At 31.9% G+C, this 14705-nt stretch overlaps 2 protein-coding genes across 2 annotated transcripts in view; both read right to left on the reverse strand.

Moving 5' to 3' along the window:
• Positions 1-985, reverse strand: part of LOC118056124 (uncharacterized) — a 1656-nt gene extending 671 nt beyond the window's left edge. Inside the window, exons 1-2 of the mRNA XM_073405196.1 lie at positions 689-985; positions 4-155 (exon numbers count right to left, since the gene is read on the reverse strand). Of these exons, the coding sequence (XP_073261297.1) occupies positions 4-155; positions 689-802 (266 nt within the window). The 5' untranslated portion in view covers positions 803-985. The remainder of the gene's footprint in view (positions 1-3; positions 156-688) is intronic.
• Positions 986-3958: 2973 nt separating this feature from the next.
• LOC118056131 (uncharacterized) lies at positions 3959-5733 on the reverse strand. The gene is made up of 3 exons (XM_035068253.2): positions 5469-5733; positions 4800-5000; positions 3959-4471 (listed from the first exon to the last, which is right to left on the reverse strand). Exons 1-3 carry the CDS (start codon positions 5577-5579, stop codon positions 4436-4438), a joined length of 348 nt encoding a protein of 115 aa, XP_034924144.1. The 5' UTR covers positions 5580-5733; the 3' UTR covers positions 3959-4435.
• Positions 5734-14705: the final 8972 nt, after the last annotated feature.

Raw genomic sequence — 14705 nt, forward strand, 5'->3', positions numbered from 1 at the left:
AGCTTTGTCTCCAGAATCTCTGCAATTGCAGCACTGAGTTTCTTGTTCACCTCAGGGCTAAGACCACCGATGGACACCAACTCACCAAAAGCTGCTGGCTCCTGAGATCCTCCTAATGAAATGGGTATGGATCCCCTCAATACAATCATCACATCCTGTATGAAAACACACATGAAAATGGTTGAGCAAAGGCAGATCCAATCTCCAAAATATGACATCAAAGACAGAAAGGAAAAAAGATTTGCCCAGAATACAGTATGGATTCAAGTGATTTTAATTAAAATCAATAAATAAACCCCAAATTCATAAAGACTCCACCAAGAAATCAAAACCTGATATATACATCCAAGAAATCTTTATTTGTCCATAAATATTGTTTTTCACAACTGAAATAATGAATAAGAAAATAAGAATAAAAATTCACTACATTTTTTTTGAGAAAAAAGACAGATCTTTATTTCAGACAGAAAAGAAAAACACCAGAAAGAGAAGTATTTTAGGATGGTCCCAATCTTCGAAGTCTTAAAATACCAAAAAAAAAGAAAATAAAACAAAATCTATATCACATATAGAGCCAACCACATGATCACTGAAGAGTCCAAAAGATCACGAAGGGAATTGAAAACACAAATAATTTAAAGAACTTTATATAGATAATTAAAAAAAGGGGGCTGAAAACAAGACTTACGGCCTCAGTTTTGCCTGCAATGATCTTGGCAAGTTTAGCGGTGGCTTCAGATTGGATAGCAGAGACATCAACACCATCAAGGCTGACGTTTGTGGAAATGTTCAAGGCTGGCATCTTCTCTATCAAAAAAACACAAAATCCTTTTATCTCTTTGCTGTTATGGCAGACAATCAAAGTAATACAAGCCTTTGTTTCCTGCTTTTATCTTGGTTTTGTTATTCTGTATCCACCATTTATATAGAGGTGCATGGTCAAACCTTGTTTGGTCAAAGGGGACGGTTAGATGAGATATTATTGGCTCCTAGAGAGAGGTAGTCGTTTACAATTCTTCTTGCAACTATTCCAAGATGGCAAACACTGAGGGATGCGAGACTGTTCTAGAGAACAACTTTGGTTTTTATTCATATCATGTTGCGTGTCTCTTTCTCTCTCTCTCTCTTAGTCTACGCCAACCTTACTCACATTTTCTTTTCTTTTTAATTTTCTTTTTTTTTTTTTGACAAGTCATTTTGTGTGGTAGATAACTTGTCGTATCATGCATAATTTAGAGTTTTTTTAAACTTTAAAATCCTATTTCTAATGTGTTTTTCATATAAAAATAGTCTCTAATATCTCTAAAATAAAAATTAAATGAAAAAACTTTATGATCCTATTTTTATTTTTTTATGATTAGTGAGTAATACCATTTTCATTGAATTTTACTCGAAAAAAAGAAACCCAATTATATATATATATAGGAGGATTATGTACTTCGGTTTTTTAAAACTCGTGGGTTGTAAAAATAGCCTTGAGGGGAAATAATCTCCCCCTCTCCCTTTTTTTAATTGAACTAAATTATATTAAATTATAACATTATTATCAATTATTTTTTAAAGAAAATTTTGAGAAAAAAAAATCAATTCTCTGAGTAAGAATTGTAAATGTTAATTAGGTACAATAAAAAAGCTATATTTTCATTATTTTTAAGAACTGGATTTTTTGTCACCCATTAGTATTAAATTATATATATATATATATATATATATATATATATATATATATATATATTTTGATAACATGGGTGTCCGGGCCAGCTTACGCGCACCACGACTAATCCCACGGCCCACTGAACATCCTGCAAGTCCTAGTGAACAGGTAAGGGCACCGCGGGGGTGACAAGCATACCATACAAGAAGGACCTAGTAGAGACAGAAAAAGAGCAAATTTTTTAACCCCACTCCCACTGGAACTCAAAACCTAGATTTGAAGGAAGGAAAGCTGCTCCCTCCCACTGCTGAGCCACGCACCTGTTGGTTTAAATTATATATATATTTCTCAATTTTGTAGGAACGGACGGGTTGGATATTGACTTTTCAAGCCAATTTGATGAAGACATGGCTCCACTTATAAATGAAGACAATACGCGTGAAGCCACTCTTGAATTGATTCACTTTATGAAGCATATGCCTTTTTCATTTGGCAATATATGTTTTTTTTCAAGTGTATAATTGTAATTATTTTTTAAAATATTTTTTATTTAAAAATATATCAAAATAATATATATATTTTTATTTTTTAATAATTATTTTTTAACATTAACGTATCAAAATGATTTAAAAATAAAAAAAAATATTAATTTAAAACAAAAAAAAATAAAAAATTTTAATTTCTTTTTTAAAACATTTTTGAAAAACAAAAATATTTTGCAATGTACTAAAACTATTCGATTTGGCACTTCAAAGTTTGCTAATTGTCACTCAAAAATCTCTACTGAATTTCTTGGTGCAAATCTTGCAATTCCAAGAGTTTTTCAATAAAAAGTGCAGATTTTGTTTGACATTTTTGAGAAGAATTCCGAAAATGATTGGACAAGTCTTGGAGGGAAGAAGAATTTGAGTATTGTTTTTTGGAAAATTGTTTGCAAGCAATTGGTGCCTACTTTCATGAAAAAGAAAATCTTTGGAGCTAAGTCTACGATTCATTGATCTAAAAATATAAATTCTCATTTTTTGGAATAAACATGTGTTAAAAAAGAAAACATCTAAGTAGTTTCTAGAGAAGCACAACAAAGAGAAAAGGAAGTCTTTCTTACTGATTTTAACGTGGCATGGGAATCCATCTTTGAAGTCTCCATTACCTTTTTTAAAAACAGTTGTTAGGTGTGTTAATTGTGTTTGTTTTTGGGGTGTAGTTGATTTTTTTTTAAATATTTGTTTTTTAATTTAAATTAATTTTTTAATATATTTTTATTATTTTTAATAATTTGATGTAAAAAAATAATTTTAACAAATAAAAAAATATTATTTTAATATATTTTTTAAATAAAAAATACTTTAAAAAACAATATAAAAAAACACTGTTAAAAGTCTTTTAAGAGATTCAACCAAAATAAAATACAGTGACATAATTTTGACATTTAGAGTTTAGGATTTTGCATTTACTCGGAAAACCCACCACCTATAATCAAGCCTTCCCTGGATTTCAATTTAAACAAAAGATGAAATTGGCTAGACTAAATAGGATTAACATGGAAAGTTAACTCATGTTTCTGTTAATCTAATTTATATTTTAGTATTTTTTTAAATAAAATAACATTATATTAATACAAAATAATTAACTTGAGTTGGTTTAATGACCGCTTAGAATCCAACCCTTTTTTTGGTCGGATCTCAAATATGTAACATGAATAAAAAACTAATAAAAGTTGAAGGGCAGGCACTATTTATATTAACAGTGAATCCCCTGCCATTTTTTTTAATAATTTTTTCAATTATATTTTTTTTACTGTCTAATTATATGAAATTAAGTTTCAAATTAAAATATAAAGAAAATATATAACTCACCTTAAATTCACAAAAAAATTTATTTTATTTATTTTTTAATTATTGACTTGGAGAGAGGTAAGAGAAAATTGTTAAAAAAAAAAAAACAATGAAAAAAAAGATTAACTATCACAATATCAATAACAAAAATAATCAAATTTAGTATCTACTAGTTCCATTTAATGAAAAAGAATATGGTTGTGGTGAGTATTAAGTTTTTGTTTTTATTTTTTATGTTCAATTGATTTTAGTTTTTTTAATGATTTTAAAGTTAATATGTTGATCAAAAAGATTTTTATAATATTTATTATATATTTTAAGATGAAAAATAGTTGGAAATTGATTATCATCCCAAAAATTTATACTTCACAATTTTCCAACCACCAAATATGGCCGAATTTTAAGCTGTCGTCTGCTACACTTCGCCTCAATTTTTTTTTATAAAACAAAATTACACAAGTTCAAAAAATTCTTAGAAAGTAAAATATTAATAACCAAAATAAATGCCACCAAGACTCAAACCTGCTTCACTAGAAAGCAACTACATATACATCCAATCGTTAGGCTACACCTGTTATATAAACACCCTTTCATTACTAGTAAAATAAAGATCGGTTTTGGCTAATTAGCTAAAAACAATCTGAATACAATTTCTCAGAAAACAAGGCCACAGCACTCCAAAGAACAGTATTGCTCATAAGCTGACAATGGTTCAATAACAACAGATATTCACTCCCAGATCATGTGCCGTGAGCACCATGATGCAAACATGGTGTTTCCCCTTGATAGGGCAAACAGCATTCACACTCTGCGTACACATGGCTATAAGGATGGATATCTGTAGATTCTGTACAGCTTAACAAGGCTAGGTTTCTGTAATAACAGATCACCATATCTTATTGGATCTCTGACATTAATTCGAAGACAACAAAGAACGAAGCTGGGTTTAGAAGGTGGAACCATTCCACCCAAAGTGGGTGCCCTGCAAAATAAAACACATATCAGTATATCATTGACAGTGGCAACAAGAACCACACAAAATGGCAGCTAATGAGGACACAATCTGAGAAATAAGTATAGGTTGAACCCTAAGGCACGTTTAATTTAACTTAAAAACTGTGCTCACAGTTTAAAGGGAAAAAAAGGGATTAATTTACAGGATTAGATGCGGAAATCAAGCATGCAAACATCATGCATGTTCTTGGCTATGAAAGGCCTGAACAAACAGAAAGAAAGAATGCAATATGAAGAAAAATGTACATTGCAATTATCCACGTTGTCGGTGACAATTAAGAGTTGAGATGGCTTGCCTGAGAATCATAGAATTTAAGGAAGAGCCGTGACTTGGGTACTGACAACTTCTTCTCCAGAATTGATGCAACTACAGAGCTCAGAGTCTTGTTCACATCAGGGCTAAGGCCACCAATAGATACCAACTCCCCATAAGCTGCTGGCTCCTCAGTTCCTCCTAATGAGATTGGAATTGATCCCTTCAATACAATCATCACATACTGCAAGACAACAAACATAAATTAGTCAAGAACGCACATTCCATAGCTAGAATTCACCAAACAAATTAACAACTGACAAGAAAAAACTAACAAAGCACAGAAAGGAGGTTGGAAGTCGAGGTGTAAAGAACATAATTCTTGTCCAATGTATTGATAAATGCGTAGAGAAATCACTGTAATGTAGCAAAATCTATTTCAATTTTCTAATGGTACAGGCCATAGTAAACAACATCACAACTCAGGCGAACATAACCATAGCTATCCATATCAGAATTGAATAATCCAGATCCCAGTGCTGTGGATTCTTCATCAAGTGGTGTTAAATTCATAAATAAATAAATAAAAAACCAAACTTCTAACACCCAACCAAGACATCAACCAAATTTTAAGTGATCAGTAAAATTAACAATCCTACCAGACAACACCTGCCAGACAAATTTTTCAGATCAAATATAAAACAACACTTACTTTCTCAGGTTTGCCGATAACCTTGGCAACTTCAGAGGTTGCTTCTGAGAGGATGGAGGAGGTGTCAACTCCATCAAGGCTGACGTTTGTGGAGATGATCAAAGCAGGCATCTTCACTCTCTATGTATATAAAAGTTTTTCTCTGTTTTTGGTGTCTCTGTTTGCTAGAATTGTTGTGGCTGCCAATAAAATAGAGAAGGGAAAGCTTACCAAACTTCAATTTATCTTGGCTTTTCTGTATCCACCATTTATAAATGGCAAAGGAAATGCTATTTACCAAACAGCCCTTAGCTGAGTGGCCGCATACCATTGTGATAAAAAAAGAAAAAAATTGGCTACGCTTTTTAGTCATTTTGATATTGCTGGGCAGCGACCACAGCATTCCCACCTTGTCCGAATAATTTTGAGTTCAGATCTCAATGTAAGAAAAAAATAAAAGAAGAGGAAAAAGAACAATTCTCTTTTGATTTCACAATACTTTTTGGCATCGGATTAAACCTCATAGTTAAAAAGTATGATTTTTTATTTTATTTTTTGAGTTCAAATCTCATTAATTTTTTTTTATTAAATTTGTCTATATGTATTATATTGACATAGATATATATATATTTTTAAAAATTAATTGAGAAAAATGTAATTTTGATTAATATATAGATTATTCTGATAATATCTCTTACTATGAAATAAAAAAGTTTATGAATTCCAGAATTCTTGATTCATTGATATTGAATATATTTAATTGGTTCTTTAAATAAAAGTTTTGAAATTTATTTATTTAGTTTTTCGAGATTTTAATCCAAATTGGCATTGGCTTTTTATATATATTCTTTTAAAAGATAAAAATGGTTATGAGATTTTATGGTATTAGCACTATTTTTATCCATGCTCTTTATTGAGCTTCCTAGCCCTTCTTTTAATCGTTGGTGTTCTTACTTCTTAGAGAAGGGCTTGCAAGTTAAATCAATTTATTGGTTTATAGTTGATGAACATTTATGTGATGGGTGCTGGTTTTTTGTTTTTGGGATTTTTATTTTCTTTCCTCTAGATTTTTTCCACCATGTATCACGCTGCATCTTCTACTGTTGTTCACTGCCTTTCCTCTATTGTCTCAGGCAGTCGTGTTTGGTGGCTTCATTTGTGATGTACGTTGAAACATTTTATTTCTATGTTGATTAATTCTATTTACTTGATGTCCATTTTGAGTACTTTCGGTTTCTTTCCTATGTAACTTTGTGTTAGTTGTTTGAAAATTAAATTAATTTTGATCTGAATATTATATTGAGCTAAAGGTTTACTAGAAGTTTTTACATCAAGGTTCTGTTTTATATACAGTTAAAATTTAAAGTCAAATAAGGTCTTCAAATAAGATCTAGAAGATATTATGAGGGAATTGCATTATTTTTCTAATTGATTTATGATCCTTTTTTCTATTTGGACTAATACTCTTAATTTTATTATTTTTCCAAACTTGTTTAGAAAGGCTTTTTAACTATTATAAACAGAGTTATTTAGCTTTTATTTGATTTTTTTTATATAGATTTTGATTTCAGAATAATATTGCTTGTGTGTGAGAAATATTCTTGTATTTTTTGGTTATTCAAAGAACTTAATTAACTTATCGAAGAACAACTATCTTTATAGTGTTTTCCTTATACTTTCCATTCATAAATTAGTATTCATTGGGTGGGGGTTCATTCCAATAATGTTGGTGTTTTGATTCAAGTAATCTCTGTGTCATATTCTTATCAAACCTGACTCTTTAGCTTTCCGGGATTTGTCTTTCTTGCGTGTAGGTTGCGTAACCATGTATTATGAGGTTTGAATTAATTGATATCAGAGCTTGATTCCTCTTATTAGATTATATCCTTCTGCTTGTTGAAACTCATTATTTTTAGTCTTCATCCATTCCTTTTGAATTGGGGCAACTACTATACTTACAAAAAAAATGTTGTTTTGTTTTGTCTTATTTATATCAGTAACATAAAAACTAAGAAAAAAGAAAGTCGTTTAAACAAATACATTATTGATATTGTTGTAGAAATTAAAACAAAGTGAAATTGGATAAAACCACATTGAAATTATTTGAAAATTTATATTCTGGTTATTTAGAGTCTTGTGGCACTATATATAAAATTTGAAATCAATTGGACATCATTTGGTTGAGGTTTTAGATTCAACTTCAGTTTGCATAAAACATGTTTGATTTGTATCAACTATTGAAACTTGCTTTGCTATTTTTGAAATTGATTTGTGCAGTATACTAAAGTATTTTTGGGATATTTGGGTGTCAATCAAGTCATTTTCATAATATCTACTTCTGATTTTTTTCCTGTCTTAAAAAACATTCATATCTCATACAAATTCTCCTGCTATTCTTGAAATTATAATCGTAGTTTTGTCTTTGCTTATTTCCATATAATCCTTGCTTCTTGACTCAATTATATTTATATGGATTGCGCTACTAGGTTGTTCTTTTTTGTTGTGTTAATTTCAGTTTCGTAAAAGCTAAAAAGAAGGTGAGATGAAAGGAAAAAGACGTGCTAAAAATATTATAGTGAAAAGCCGATAATTTATGTGAAACATAAGAGGTGTGAGGATATTTTTTCCACTTACAACCTTTTTACAAACTCAAAATGTCTGAAGAAAAGGGAGATACATCACTTTTTACGAAGAATAACAAACTTGTTTAGAAAGTCTTTATACCTAGATATTATAAACAAAGTTATTTAGCTTTTATTTGATTTTTTTTTATAGATTTTGATTCTAGAATAATAAGTTGATATTTATTGGGTGGGGATTCATTACAATAATATTGGTATTTTGATTCAAGTAATCTCTATGTCACATTCTTATTAAACCTGACTTTTTAGCTTTCTGGGATTTGTCTTTCTTGCATGTGGATTGCTTAACCATGTAATTATGAGGTTTGAATTAATTGATATCAGTGCTTGACTCCTCTTATTAGATTATATCCTTCTGCTTGTTGAAACTCATCATTTTTAGTCTTCATCTATTCCTTTTGAATTGTGGCAACTATTACGCTTACAAAAAAAAGTGTAGTGTTGTTTTGTTTTGTTAGTGTCTTTATGTCTTTATATATATCAGTAACATAAAAACTAAAAAAAAAAAGTCGTTTAAACAAATACATTATTGATATTGTTGTAGAAATTAAAACAAAGTGAAATCAGATAAAACCACATTGAAATTTTTTAAAAATTTATATTCTAGTTATTTAGAGTCTAATGGCACTATATATAAAATTTGAAATCAATCGGACATTGTTTGGTTGAGATTCTAGATTTAAGTTTAGTTTGCATAAAACATGTTTGATTTGTATCAACTATTGAAACTTGCTTTACTACTGTTGAAATTGCTTTGTGCAGTATACTAAAGTATTTTTTGGGATATTTGGGTGTCAATCAAGTCATTTTCATAATATCTACTTCTGATTTTTTTCCTGTCTTAAAAAACATCTTGCTACTCATGAAATTCTAATCGTAGTTTTCTCTTTGCTTATTTCCTTATATTTATTGCTTCTTGACTCAATTATATTTATTTGGCTTGAGCTACTAAGTTGTTCTTTTTTGTTGTGTTAATTTTGGTTTCATAAGAGCAAAAAAGAAGGTGAGATGAGAGGAAAAAGATGTAGCAAAAATATTATAGTGAAAAGCCTATAATTAATGTGAAACATAAGAGGTGTGAGGATATTTTTTCTACTTATAACCTTTTTACAAACTCAAAATATCTGAAGAAAAGGGAGATACACCACTTTTTACAAAGAATAACAACGCGAAACTTTAGATTTAAGGTCTAGCACAAATATTAGAGAGGTTTAACTTGGTGGTTAGTAATGTTGCTATCCAATTTTTGACCCTATGTTTTGATAAATTAAAAAAAAAAACAAACAAAAAAACAGGAAAAAACAACAGAAACCCAAAAAAATACATTCTTGATATATTTGTATCGTTTTTAGCATTTTCAGCGTCATCTGAAAAGAATTTAAATTTCAAACATCTATTAAATGAGTTTGAATTTTAATGTGTCCTTTTTAAAATTATTGATTTTCTCATTGAGTCAATGTTCATATTGCTCGTTTTTGAAAAAAATTAATCAAATACAGATGTTTTACCAAGCATTTGAAAAAAACAATGATATTTTTATCTATAAATAAAGAAGAAAATATGAGGGAAGGGTGGGGGGGATTTTAAGGCAGGGGTAAAAAAAAGAGCCAGAAGGGAACCTTAAAAAATAAAAAAAATTTCTTCATATCTTTTGTAGACCAGCCATAAGCCTCCATTTCCTTTTTCCATAGAGGCTGACCACCCCTTTCCCTTTCAAAAACCAGAGATCTCTCTCTGCCACTCTATCTCCCCCCTAATCTCCCCCAATCATACAACACATAGCATTTCCTCTCTTCTTAGAAGTAATAGATCTGATGATGATGAGGTGCCACCTTTAGAGGATTGTAGTGATGTTAAGATTACATACTTGGTTGAGAGGGAGGCCTTGATTATAAGGTGTGTGCCTACTGTGCAAGTTAAAGAAGATGATGTTGATAAGCAAAGAGACAACATCTTCCATACAAGATGTCATATCCAAAACAAGGTATGTAGTATGATAATTGATGGAGGCACTTGTGCTAATATAGCTAGTACTACTCTTGTTCGGATGTTGAATTTGAGTATTGTAAAGCATTATAAACCTTATGAAATACAATGACTGAATGAATATAGTGAAGTGAAAGTAACTAAGTAGGTATTGATTTTCTTTTTTGTTGGGATATATACTAATTAGATGCTATATGATGTGATTTTTATGCATGCTAGTCATCTACTTTTGGGGGCATCCATGATAGTTTGATAGGAAGACCATCCATGATAGCTTTATAAATAGGCATAAAATTATAAAAGATGGTAAAACCATCACCCATGTATTTTTATCTTTAAAGCAAGTGTATGATGATCAAATACAGTTGAGAAGAGAAAGTGAGGCTAAAGAGATTGAAAACTTAAGTAAAGAACATGGTGAGGGAAGAAACTTAGATTCGTCCACTAATCAAACTTAATGAATTTGGTCGATAGTGGAGGTAGGAAAATAGGAAAGAAGAAAATAAGTGTGTGAAGTATGAACTATGTGGAAAAATTAAAGAAATAACCACATTTTTATACAAGAAAGGGTGAGATTAAATATGATTTGTTTTATGCTAACAAGCCAATGATTGTACTTGTGTATAAGAAGACTTATTTTAATACTAACAATCTTGATTATGTTGTTTCTGGTGTGACTATTTCTTTGTTGCAGGAATTTGATGATGTCTTTCCCGAAGATATTCCTAACGGTTTACCACCATTAAGAGAAATCAATCATCAAATAGATTTTGTATCCAGAGCTGTAATCCCTAACTGACTAGCATGCTAAAGTAATCTTGATGAGATAAAGGAACTTTAAAGGCAAGCAGAAGAGTTGATGACATTAGTTTACATTCACGAGAGCATGAATCCATATGTTGTTCTAGTTTTATTTATAGTTAATAAGGATGAAACTTGAATGATGTGTGTTGATCGTCTTGCCATCAACAACATAACACTAAATATAAACATCCTATACTTAGGCTTGATGATATATTACATGAGTTGCTTATATCTTGTATTTTCTCTAAAATATATTTAAAAAGTGGATACTATCAGATTATGATGAAAGAGGGTGATGAATGAAAAATTTCTTTTAAGACCAAATATGGTTTGTATGAATGATTAGTCATTCCTTTCGGACTTACAAATGCACTTAGTACATTTATGTGCTTGATAAATCATGTATTATATGTGTTCATAGGTGAATTTATAGTTATGTATTTTGATGATATCTTGATCTATAACAAGAACTTGAATGAACATTGATCATTTGCTTAATGTACTTGATGTGTTGCGTAAAGTACAATTGTATGCTAATCTTTAGAAGTGTAACTTTTATATTGAGAAAATTATGTTTCTCGGATATTTTGTAACTACATAGGGTATTGAGGATGAGAAGAAGGTTAAGGTCATCCGGGATTCATCAACACCTAAATATGTGACTGAGGTAATAAGCTTTCATGGCTTGACTAACTTTATAAATGTTTTGTTTAGGACTTTAGCACGTTAGCTGTGCCATTAATTAAAATTATAAAAACAATTTGTTGGTTTTAAATGGGATAATAAACATGAAGATGCTTTAGATTGTTAAAATAAAGATTATATTATGCACCTGTTTTGGGTTTACCTGACTTTATAAAAGCTTTTGAGATTAAATGTGATGTATTATGTATAGGTATTGAAGCCATTTTAATGCAAGATAAAAAGGTCAATTACTTATTTTAGTGAAAATCTCAATGGAGCAACCTTAAAGTACCCTACATATGACAAAGAGCTTTACTTATTGCTGAGTACATTAGAGACCTGACAACACTACCTTTGGACTAAGGAATTCATCATTCATTTTGATCATGAGTGTTTGAAACACTTGAAGGGACAAGGTAAGTTGAACCGGTGACATGCCAAATAGGTGGAGTTTATTAAGAACTTTCCATGTGTAATTAAATACAAGTAAGACAAAGAAAACATTGTGGCTGACACGCTGTTGTGAGGTATGCTCTTTCATCTACTTTGACTACTAGAATGTTAGTATTTGAATATGTAAAGAAATTGTTAATGAATGATGGTGGTTTTGCTAATGATTTTAATGCATGTAAGAATCTAGCTTTTAAAAAATTTATAGACTTGATAAATATTTGCTTAAAGAAATCGTTTGTGTGTGCCATTGAGTTTTATACATGAATTGCTTATACATGAAGCATATGAGGATGTTTTAATGAGGGAATTTTGGGGTTGCTAAGACTTTAAATGTGTTGTACGAATATTTTTATTGGCCTAAAATGAAAATGGACATTCAACATATATGTGATAAATGCATTACATGTAGGAAAGCAAAATTTAAAGCCCAACAATATGGTTTGTACATTTTTTTGCCTATTCCTAAGGAACCTTGGGTATATATTTCTATAGACTTCGTATTAGGTTTGTCTAATGTTGTAATCTAATTTTTGATTCACTAAGATTTTCTTGAATGTTATTTTATTTCTATTATTATTCATAAAAATCCCAAAACAATTATGAAAAAGTTTAAAATTCAAAAATATATTTTTCTCGAGTCAACTGCATCTTTCGATAAAAACCGATTTCACTGGGTCAATACGGGTCAAATCATGTCGACCAGGATAAAAAATGAGTTTTCATGACGTGTGTCATAACCCAATTTTGGGGTTATTCCCCAAATTTCACTTTTTTGAAAATAAAAAATAAAAAAAATAAAATAAAGGCCGGCAATGTGGAGAAAGCTGATAAAAAAGAACCGCAAAAATAAGCAAAAATCGAAGGTCAAATTAAATGCAAATTCGAAGGTCAAATTAAATGATTATTGGATGAATTTGCATAAAAATTAAGTCCAATGACATAATTAAATTTTTAATGGGCCAATTTGATTTAATCATGGGCCAAATTAAATTTTAATTATGTTTAAGAATTAATTTAGGTCCAATTGAAGGATTTAATTAAGTGCAAGGACTTAATTATACTTTAAATGGGTCAAATTAATTTGGGGGCTTAATTGGTGAAAAATTAAGTTTGGGAGCCTAATTTGGACTGAATTGAAAAGATTAAAATTTTAAGACCAAATTTAATTTTTACCAAGTGAATTGAACACAAAAATTGAGGGACCAATTTGGAAACCCGAAAAAATGTTTTGCCTATAAATAGCAGTTTTTAACTCAAAGCTTGGGGGGGTTCATTTTGTAATTTTGGAAAGAAAGAGAGAACCCTAAAAAACTAAACTTTTCTTCTTCCCTGCTGAAAGCAGCCGCCAGGGAGACCCCCCTCTTTTGGGAAATTTTTTCCTTCTTCTCCGATAACAGCTGGAAGCTCCCCATTCGGATTTTTCTTCTCCCCGGCTTGTTGCTTCCCCAAAACAGCAGCAACATTGACAAACCAAAGAGCCCCCGCTGGTTTTCATTTTTGGGCTGCCTGAGCCGCTCCCCAGTTTTAATTTTCTTCCTCCTCAGCCCTTGCACAACCGGCTACACACAGAGCCGCTCTCACCTCTCCTCCAAAAAAAGGGCTACGGCGAATCCCCCCCTTTGCCTTGACAAGGCAAGTCAAGCCATCACCCTTTCCACATTTTCTCTCATCTTCAAAGCCGAAACCAGAGAAGCCAAGGCAGCCCTCTTCCCGTCTCTTTAGTCTTCCTCTCGGCTAAAAAGCCAAAATCGGCTGAAACCCATACTCTCCCCTTTCTCCTTCCAGCCGACTTCCCCTCTGCAAAAAAGAAAGAGAGTCACGGCCTCCCCTACCTTTCAAAAACCATAGAAGACGCTGCTCACTTCCCCTCTGTCAGAAACAGAGACAGGCCGCTGCTCCCATCCCCTGGAGTCTCTCCGTTTTCTGGGCAGGAGAACCAAAGTCGCTGCCCCCTTCCTTTGCCTAAGGAGGACCACCCGAAGCCAACAACTCCTCCTCTAGACTGAATACAGAGGCAGCCTCCACTGTTCGTTAGCTGCTCTCGTCTCCACCAACAGACCGGCCTTCCACTATAACCGACCAGTAGCAGCACGACACAGCGGCGCCGACAGATTCCCGATCTGTCCGCCTCCAGCCAGCAGCCTCTGCTATTGTCTTCAACCATCCAAACGGCCATAAGCAGTGGTGGCGTTGGACCCCAGAAGAAGAAAGGAAGAACAACAAACCATAATTAAAAAGAAAGACCCGAGAACAGATCTGCAGAGGAAGAAAAAGATTAAAATCAACTGCCATGTGTTGTGTTTTTGTGTTTTTGCTTCTTGGGCAGGTGACTGGGAGATGCACCGCTGGTATGGACGGGAAGAGAAGAAGGAGATGATCCAGATCCGCCCGTTGCTGGCATGTTCAACGGCGCGTGAACCCACGCGCCGCCAGTGGCGCGTGGGAGGACGCGCCACCAGTGTACAATGATCACAGAAGATGCCCAGAATTCCCCAGCACTGTTCCCGAAGTTATTTTGGAATTTTCAAATGTTGCTGGGTATATTTGGGCACTGTTGTGTTTTGATTTATTTGATTATTTTTTTCTTTGTTATGTTGGAAACATGTAATTGTGGACATGCAATTGTGGGTGAGTCAGCATAATAAAAGGAGGAGATGTGTGTGTGTGTTTTTTATTATTATTATTTATT

The sequence above is a fragment of the Populus alba genome, chromosome 16 (assembly GCF_005239225.2).
Source record: "Populus alba chromosome 16, ASM523922v2, whole genome shotgun sequence".
NCBI lineage: Eukaryota > Viridiplantae > Streptophyta > Magnoliopsida > Malpighiales > Salicaceae > Populus > Populus alba.